Below are 9,777 nucleotides of genomic sequence, written 5' to 3'. Positions count from 1 at the left end.
AATTGCAATTGCTTCAATGACTGAGATTATAGTTTGCTAGCTGTCAATGAAGTTTCTGATTCATACTTTAGCATAAGAAATCATATGACTATATATATGTTGTTTGTTCTAAGAATGATCATGATGCCCTCGTGTCCGTATTTTATTTTATCGACACCTCTATCTATAAACATGTGAACATATTTTTCGATATCGGCTTCCGCTTGAGGACAAGCGAGGTCTAAGCTTAGGGGAGTTGATACCTCCATTTTGCATCATGCTTTTATATCAATATTTATTTTATTATGGGTTGTTATTACACATTATGTCACAATACTTGTGCCTTTTCTCTCTTATTTTACAAGATTTACATGAAGAGGGAGAATGTCGGCAGCTGGAATTCTGGGCTGGAAAAGGAGAAAATATTAGAGACCTATTCTGCACAACTCCAAAAGTCCTGAAACTCCACAAAAGTCAGTTTTGGAATATATTAAAAATATTGAGCGAAGAAAGCACCAGAGGGGAGCCAGCCACTGTCCACGAGGGTGGGGGGCGCGCCCCCTGCCTCGTGGGCCACCTGGCAGGCCCCCGATGCCCATATTTTGGTATAAGGTGTCTTTTGCCCTGGAAAAAAATAAGGAGGATGCTTTCGGGACGAAGCGCCGCTGTCTCAAGGTGGAACCAATCTAGGGCTCCGGCAGAGCTGTTCTGCCGGGGAAACATCCCTCCGGGGGGGAATCGTCACCATCGTCATCACCTTCGATCCTCTCATCGGGAGGGGGTCAACCTCCATCAACATCTTCACCAACACCATCTCCTCTCAAACTCTAGTTCATCTCTTGTATCCGATCTTTATCTCAAAACCTCAGATTGGTACATGTGGGTTGCTAGTAGTGTTGATTACTCCTTGTAGTTGATGCTAGTTGGTTTATTCGGTGGAAGATTATATGTTCATATCCTTTATGCATATTAATACCCCTCTAATTATGAATATGAATATGAGTTGTGAGTAGTTACGTTTGTTCCTGAGGACATGGGAGAAGTCTTGCTATAAGTAGTCATGTGAATTTGGTATTCGTTTGATATTTTGATGAGATGTATGTTGTCTTTCCTCTAGTGGTGTCATGTGAACGTCGACTACATGACACTTCACCATTGTTTGGGCCTAGGGGAAGGCATTGGGAAGTAATAAGTAGATGATGGGTTGCTAGAGTGATAGAAGCTTAAACCCTAGTTTAAGCGTTGCTTCTTAAGGGGCTGATTTAGATCCATATGTTTCATGCTATGGTTAGGTTTACCTTAATTCTTCTTTCGTAGTTGCGGATGCTTGCGAGAGGGGTTAATCATAAGTGGGATGCTTTTCCAAGTAAGGGCAGTACCCAAGCACCGGTCCACCCACATATCAAATTATCAAAGTAATAAACGCGAATCATACGAGCATGATGAAAACTAGCTTGACGATAATTCCCATGTGTCCTCGGGTGCGCTTTCCTTTATATAAGAGTTTGTCCAGCCTTGTCCTTTGCTACAAAAAGGATTGGGCCACCTTGTTGCACCTTGTTTACTTTTATTACTTGTTACACGTTATGAATTACCTTTTCACAAAACTATCTCTTACCGATAATTTCAGTGCTTGCAGAGAATACCTTACTGAAAACCGCTTGTCATTTCCTTCTGTTCCTCGTTGGGTTCGACACTCTTACTTATCGAAAGGATTACGATAGATCCCCTATACTTGTGGGTCATCAATCTTATGATGTTTCTCCCCCTCTACCCTCTTGTAATGTATTGAGTTTTCCCTTTAGAGTTATCTTATCAGATTGAGTCTTTAAGGATTTGAGAACACTTGATGTATGTCTTGCATGTGTTTATCTGTGGTGACAATGGGATATTCACGTGATCTACTTGATGTATGTTTTGGTGATCAACTTGCGGGTTCTATGACCTTGTGAACTTATGCATAGGGGTTGGCACACATTTTCGTCTTGACTCTCCGGTAGAAACTTTGGGGCACTCTTTGAAGTTCTTTGTGTTGGTTTGAATAGATGAATCTGAGATTGTGTGATGCATATCGTATAATCAAACCCGCGGATACTTGTGGTGACATTGGAGTATCTAGGTGACAGTAGGGTTTTGGTTCATGTGTGTCTTAAGGTGTTATTTTAGTACGAACACTAGGTTCGTTTGTGACACTTATAGAAATAGCCCAATAGATCGATCAGAAAGAATAACTTTGAGGTGGTTTCGTACCCTACAATAATCTCTTCGTTTGTTCTCCGCTATTAATGACTTTGGAGTGACTTTGTTGGTGAGGGGTTGTTATATGATCTAATTATGTTATCATTGTTGCGAGAACTTGCACTAGTGAAAGTATGAACCCTAGGCCTTGTTTCTAAGCATTGCAATACCGTTTTCACTCACTTTTGTCTTTAGTTACCTTGCTGTTTTTACATTTTCAGATCACAAAAACCTATATCTACCATCCATATTGCACTTGTATCACCATCTCTTCGCCGAACTAGTGCACCTATACAATTTACCATTGTATTGGGTGTGTTGGGGACACAAGAGACTCTTTGTTATTTGGTTGTGGGGTTGTTTGAGAGAGACCATCTTCATCCTACACCTCTCACAGATTGATAAACCCTAAATCATCCACTTGAGGGAAATTTCCTGTTGTCCTACAAAACTCTGCACTTGGAGGCCCAACAACGTCTACAAGGATAAAGTTGCATAGTAGACATCAATGCCCAGTGCCAGTTGCTGTTTTTTTGCTTGTTTTTTACTTCGCAGAAAATCAATACCAAACAGAGTCCAAATGCAGCGAAATTTTTTGGAGATTTTTTCTAAACCAGAAGACACCTCTTGGGCCAAAGAAGTACCAGAGGGGGCTCCGAGGGGAGCACAACCCACCAGGGCGCGCCTGGGGGCCCAGCCGCGCCCAGGTGGTTGTGCCCACCTCGTTGGCCTCCCGCACCGCCTCTTTGCTCTATAAATACCCCAATATTCCAGAAACCCTAGGGGAGTCAATGAAAATTAATTCCAGCCGCCACGTTCCAGAAACCACAAATCCAATCTAGGCACCATCACGGAGGGGTTCATCATCCTCATTAGTGTCTCTCCGATGATGCGTGAGTAGTTCATTGTAGACCTACGGGTCCGTAGTTAGTAGCTAGATGACTTCCTCTCTCTCTTTTAATTCTCAATACAATGGTCTCTTGGAGATCTATTTGATGTAACTCTTTTTGCGGTGTGTTTGTTGGGATCCGATGAACCTTAAGTTTATGATCAAATTATGTTTTTATCCATGAAAGTCATTTGAGTCCTTTTGATCTCTTATATGCATGATTACTTATAGCATCATATTTCTTCTTCGAATCTGGTTTAGTTAGGGCGACTAGATCATTTTTTCTTGCCACGGGAAGAGGTGCTTTGTGATGGGTTCGATCTTACAGTGCTTGATCCCAGTGACAGAAAGGAAACCGACACGTATGTATCGTTGCTATTAAGGATAACAAGATGGGGTCTATTTCTACATAAATAGATCTTGTCTACATCATGTCATGGTTCTTATTGCATTACTCTGTTTCTTCATGAACTTAATACACTAGATGCATGCTGGATAGCGGTCGATGAGTGGAGTAATAGTAGTAGATGCAGGCAGGAATTGGTCTACTAATCTTGGACGTGATGCCTATATAATGATCATTGCCTGGATATCGTCATGATTATTTGAAGTTTTATTAATTGCCCAACAGTAGTTTGTTACCCACTGTATGCTATTTTTATCGAGAGAAGGCACTAGTGAAATCTACGACCCCCGGGTCTCTTCTTTATTATATTTGCCTTCGCGATCAATTTTTATTTACTTTTATTTTCAGATCTATTAATCTAAAAATACAAAAATACCTTGCTGTAATTTATTATTATTTATTTTATCTTACATTCGCGCCAGATCTATTTATCAAATCTATTACAATTTTACCTATCTTTTTTACTGTGAGGGATTGACAACCCCTCTCTTACGCCGAGTTGCAAATATTTGTTGTTTGTGTGGAGGAACTGTTTACGTGGTGTTGCATGGTTCGTCTACGGGTTCGATAATCTTGATCTCATCACTAAGGGAAATACCTACCATAGCTATACTGCATCACCCCTTCCTCTTTGGGAAAATACCGTCATAGTTCAGGCCGCAATCATCGTGCTAGGCTACAACCGCCACGGTGCCCAGCTGAAATCGGCATGGCCGCGAGCCGCGACGGTGATCACGCCATGCTGTAACCGGCAGAGCGACAAGCTGCTATAGTTGTCTCGCCATGCTGTGGAACCGGCTGGGCGACGAGCTGTGAGGGTAACCGTGCCGCATGCTGGAACCGTTAGAGAGGCGAGCTGTGACGGTGGTATGCGTTGGCTTCGGCAATAACCCCGTGTGTCAGCAACGGCCGGGTGCTACGACGGCGATAACCCCGTGTGACCGCAACGGCCAGGTGCGACGACGTGTCTGCGTGCCGCGGCGAGTGGTGACCGTGGGGTTGCGCCGCCTACTGCAATGGAGAACCGACTCGATGTTGCGATGCGACATGCGACGACCACAATATGTGACCACGCGAGCCTACCGACGCTGCTGCGATGACGGCCGACGGTTGTTGAGCGCGTGTGGGGTGGTGCTGCATGTGGGACAGGACAAGGCGCGGGCTAGTGTAATAGTCGTCATCGTGGCTCATGTTAGACCAACGGAAGCGTGCAAGTTTTTGTGCGTCCGTCGTGGATGGGGTGAGGACATGTGTGGAAGGAGATAGAACACAACACACACACACAAGAAGAATGGACATGTTGTTACGGGATCATGAAGAAGGACGACGAGTTGCGTATGAATCAGGCGGTTAGTTGCATGCAAATTAGACGGATCACGAGGGGACCGATTGGGGCGTTTTGCCGGTCGATCTGTGCCTAGTATTTCCCTTTCACAAATTAAAATTTTCTCTCCACGTTTGAGTTTTGGGATGGGCAAAAGATGCCTCATATTTATGAAACTAGTGTTGCCTCTGTCCGAAATTAGTTGTCACAGAAATAAAAGTTACATCCATTTTCACGACAAGTAATTTAAAACGGATGCAGTATTAGGTAATCGTGTGCAATGGACGTTAGTATTAGATACTATCTTAATCATACATTAATGTTAGATACTCCATCGATTTCTAAATATAAGTTTTTCAAAGATTTCAATACAAAATACATACAGATGTATATAGACATATTTTAAAATGTAGATTCACTTATTTTGCTCCGTATATAGCTTATATTGAAATCTCTAAAAAAAGATACGCTGACATGAGTGCTAGTATTAGGTAATATATTGGTTGCACATTAATATTAGATACAGGAAATAATTTACATTGATCGTTGTGGCATGAACGTTAGTATTAGGTAATGTATAATTGTACATTAATATTAGATACAGAAAATAATTTATTGATTGCGCTGGCATGAATATTGGATATGCTACTAACTGAGGAAGGACCGTGTGAGGTGGTCTCAAAGTCAGTGAGTGGGTGGTAGACAGTCCGACCCGCTCGGGTCGGTGTCGTGTTCGGCTCTGCGGAGTGCGGAGTGGAGCCGAAAGGAAAGCCGTAGCTGTGGAGTGCTGGACACCACCAAAGCGGCGGCGTTCGTCAAAACCCATGCGTTCCACACATTTCCCAGAGGAGAAACCTCGGACCGCGTCACCGCGGGGTCCCCTGACCCTCACGTGAGAAATGTCGATGCCGCGCCGGGCGGCAGAGGTCGCCGTGGCGGAGGCGGATGCCCTGATCTCGCTGCCGACGGGCGTCCTCGACGACATCCTCGACCGCGTCGGCCTCCTGGACGCCGTCCGCACGTCGGCGCTCTCCCGCGCCTGGCGACGCCGGTGGGAGGACCTCCCGTCCATCGACTTCTACTTCCCCCGCCCCGACGAGGCCAAGCACCTGAGGTCCGTCGACAGCGTGCTCCTCCGCTGCCCAGGCCGCGTCCGGCGCTTCTGGGCGCACCTCGACGAGCCCTCCGAGGCGCGCATCCACGACTGGCTCCTCGTCCTCTCCCGCCGGGGCGTCGACACCCTCAACCTCAGGCCCATCTCCTTCGACGCCGTCCTCGCGCTCCCCGCCTCCGTCTTCGCCTGCCGCCGGCTCACCAACCTCCGCCTCCACGCCTGCGCCATCCCGCCCCTGCCCGCGGGCTTCGAGGGGTTCCCGGAGCTGAGGAAACTTGCTCTCACCTGCGTCCGGTTCCGGGAGAACGGGGAGTACCAACTGGAGGAGATCATCGCCACGTCGCCCTCGCTTGAGAAGCTGGTGTTCTGGGAGGTAAAAATCGTGGGCGACTTCAAGGAGTGGGTGATTCAGGGGCCCAATATCCAGGAGATACAGATCAGTTCGTCCAAAGATTTGGGCTGGATCCTTGGGGAGCTTCCGTCCCTGCACTCTGCCAACATTGATATACTGGACTATTTAGGGGGCCGCGATTTCGCCAAATTCCTCGCCGGCTTTTCGAACATTACGAGGCTTGTGATTTGTACTCGTCATTCACCGGTACGTGCATATTCTCTCAGTTTAGTCTGTCTTACTGCTCCCTCCGTAGTAGTGTCAAAAACGCTCTTATATTATGAGACGGAGTAGTTGTGTGTTTTGCCACCGTCTTGGGCTTTTCTGACTAACACACACGCTTAAGACTAGCCACAGTGGTAGTAACTTCAGCAGTAACATCGAGTCCAACTCAGCAAATTTGCTTATGTGACAATGAGTTAATGAGGAGGGAGATAGTTATAGTAACTTAGCTAGTTAGTGTAACATCACATGCCCCAATGCAATATGAGTCTATAACCTAATAAATGAATCTTTGCATGTTACCACACTTAAGTTACTACCCACTATGAAGGTAGTAACATAGTCTAGAGATATGTGTATGTTACTCTCCATTGTGGCTAGTCTAAGTGCACTATGCACAAATTGAGCGCTAGGCGTTTTGCTATCGCCTAGAGTCTAAGTGCGCTATGCACTATCGCCTAGAGCCTAGGTGCGCCTAAGCACACACCTAGGCACGCCTTTTTAAATTTTCCTTGCATATATCATTAGGGACTCAGCCATGTAAAGGTTCTTTTTATTTTTGGTGTGCCTAATCTTCCTAGTATATCCTCTCGGCAGACTTTGCCAATCTCATAAGTTTGTTAATGCAAGATATTGCGAAAGTGATGCGGTTGTTGTCAAGTATTTGTCTGCTGGGGACAATCAGGATTCATCCTAACTTAATGCGAGCCACCTTGTTTGCAAAGTAAATTCAAAATTGCTTCCTACTCCCTCTGTAAACAAATATAAGATGTTTTAGATCACTAATATTTGTTTACAGAGGAAGTAGTTGTTGTGTTGCTTGTTAGTCACAAAGTTGTATATATTTAATAACCCTGTCGTGATCCTAGAAATATTTGTGTTTCAAAAGTACTGCAATTCTTTTGTTGTACAGACCTGTTTAATATGTATTTACAGATAAATTTTTAGCCTTTGCCGGCCACCACTACTGATATTCCAAGTTTATGTACAAGAGCTAATATATTATTTCTCATTTATCTTTACTACTTGAGCTGTCCTTCTTGTTTTGGGTGTTGAGACTTGAGAGCCTTTCAAAATTGTAACATCCCACTCTCCTACACTTCTATAATTTTCTGAAACTGGGTTAACGCCTTTGTGAGTTTTGGATGCATGTGGCCCAAAGTTGTCTTATAGCTCTAGCACAATAGAATGGCTTTGCTTACAGGAGTAAAGAATGCAAAATGTTGCTCAATGATTCTAGGTTTACATGGAGTTCCAAACTTCTGACATTATGTCTTTTATCTTTTTCAGTTAAATGGGGCTATAATACTAGAGAGGCTTCAATGCAAATTTGGCAACTTAAAGAGCTTGACACTATATACACAATTTTGTGAGCTTCCCTCCATTCTATCAACCTATTGCTTACTAAGGAATGCCCCAAACCTTGAAAGACTCAAAATACTGGTAATGTTGAATGCTATGTTACAAGTCATCTATATTTATATTATGTGAAGGCCATCATTACTACTTTCAATGAATGACTTCTACTTGTTTTCATGAAGATCGACAACAGTGCCGAGCAGAAATTTGAGGCACATGAAGAGTTTCAAAATTCACAGTGGACCGGTGGCATGTGTGCCAACCTTCAGTTCGTGCAGATGACTGGTATTCATTGGCTTCCAAATGAGATGACTTTTATAGAGCTTATTCTCTCTAAAGCAAGGCTTTTTCGCACATTATTTATTACTCATGGTGAGAATTGCTCAATGTCGAATGAGGATGCAATGAACAAGATACTAAGTTACAGAAGAGCTTCGACTTGTGCCGAGATTCTGTTTAAAGGTAAACACTCTTCAGTCTTATCCTATTTTACTTTGTAACCTAATTCATTTTTCCAGAAGGTCCTGGTCTGTTTCACATCAGATTTCATTTTTCTTTTATCTTATGAGTTAGTTAACTTACAGTGCCATGTTCTGATGAGGCTTTGCATTGCCTCTGTTGAAGAAACTGGACTATTATATAGGTTAAATTAAATTTGAGTGCTCCACTCCCATTCCAGTCCATTTTTCTTTACCTGTTCAAGGCTTCAATATGCAACTTTGAACATTATTTCTTAAAATTTTAAAACAATACCCACACACCTTTTGAAGTCAGTCTTGGTTAACAATCTGACACTGTTATTTTTATTGGATTAATCTTGAGAAGTTTTACAACGTGCATACCATAATAATTCGTAATACCAACAGGAATGGTGTCAGTACATAGAAGTTGGCAGGAAGATAACGTATCATATGTGTCTACACAACCGCACATTTGTCGATGCTTGTGTGTCATCTTCTTATATAGTCTTAACCCGATTTCTCGCTTTATGCGTAAACACTAAACAGTGTGTTCCTCTTGCAGGGAAAGCCAGTGTCACATTTTTTCGCAGCTGAAGCCTGCATGTATGTGGAGCTGTCTCGCCGGAATGCATCCAGAAAATCGCTTTCCCAAAGCCCTGGCATAGTTCTGTGTCCTGAAAGAAACTTGCTTGTCACTGGCGCAAAAATTGTGATATACTTCAGTGCAGTAGCTTGTCTTGTCTGTTTTGTTTGTTTTGTTTTTCCGAACTGAGCTTGTCTTCTTGGTACTTCTGCTGTTGCGGGTTAACTCTCTTATGAGATTCAACTTGGTCTTAAAACCTGGACCGGCTTAACCAGCGAACGTTCGTTGTGGAGCATGGCAAATGCGAATGATTTGCATGGCAATATGTGTTGTCTGCGGATGGCAATTTTCTTTCGCGAGGATGGCAAATCCGCCCACTTCAGTTTTTGCCAAAATACTTCCTGAAGAAATCTGCCATCCTTGCGACGACATAATTTGTCATGAAAATGTTTGTTTTGTCATGGTACAATAACATTATTGTAAAACTTTGCTTGACTCCACTTACCCTGTTGCTAGACTGTTCGCATAAAAAATGAGGTGGCCACTGACTAGTAAGCAGTATGGCAACTATGCTTAGGAAAATCTAAGAGCATCTACAGCCGCATGCGTCCGCGGACGTACCTGGTTGGTGCCCGGGCGCGTCCGCTTTCATCCTAACCGCAGCCCTCATTTTCAGCTCTCATTTTCTCTCTTCTTATGCGACATTTCATCGAACACCTTCTGTGCATACATATCAGGGAGTCGTGGGCGCTGCAGTGGAAGCGAGGGCAGTGAGCCTGCGGCTGCGGCGGCTGCTGCTGCGCACTCACAC

The 9,777-nt window shown here is 43.9% G+C and overlaps 1 protein-coding gene across 1 annotated transcript; it reads left to right on the top strand.

Moving 5' to 3' along the window:
- Nucleotides 1-5,628: 5,628 nt before the first annotated feature.
- Nucleotides 5,629-9,237, top strand: LOC125529690 (F-box/FBD/LRR-repeat protein At1g13570-like). Its single transcript, XM_048694118.1, has 4 exons — nt 5,629-6,548; nt 7,854-8,006; nt 8,105-8,384; nt 8,946-9,237. The coding sequence occupies exons 1-4, from the start codon at nt 5,736-5,738 to the stop codon at nt 8,975-8,977; spliced, it is 1,278 nt and encodes a 425-aa protein (XP_048550075.1). The 5' UTR covers nt 5,629-5,735; the 3' UTR covers nt 8,978-9,237.
- Nucleotides 9,238-9,777: the final 540 nt, after the last annotated feature.

The sequence above is a fragment of the Triticum urartu genome, unplaced genomic scaffold, assembly GCF_003073215.2.
Source record: "Triticum urartu cultivar G1812 unplaced genomic scaffold, Tu2.1 TuUngrouped_contig_5775, whole genome shotgun sequence".
Classification (NCBI taxonomy): Eukaryota; Viridiplantae; Streptophyta; class Magnoliopsida; order Poales; family Poaceae; genus Triticum; species Triticum urartu.
This window is presented reverse-complemented; position numbering and strand designations above follow the sequence as displayed.

Bases quoted from the DNA above. Each gene is read 5' to 3' on its own strand.
- LOC125529690 (XM_048694118.1), top strand. From the start codon at position 5,736: ATGTCGATGCCGCGCCGGGCGGCAGAGGTCGCCGTGGCGGAGGCGGAT. The intron at 8,007-8,104 runs GTAATGTTGAAT...GTTTTCATGAAG, and splicing joins TTGAAAGACTCAAAATACTG to ATCGACAACAGTGCCGAGCA. The intron at 8,385-8,945 runs GTAAACACTCTT...TTCCTCTTGCAG, and splicing joins TGCCGAGATTCTGTTTAAAG to GGAAAGCCAGTGTCACATTT.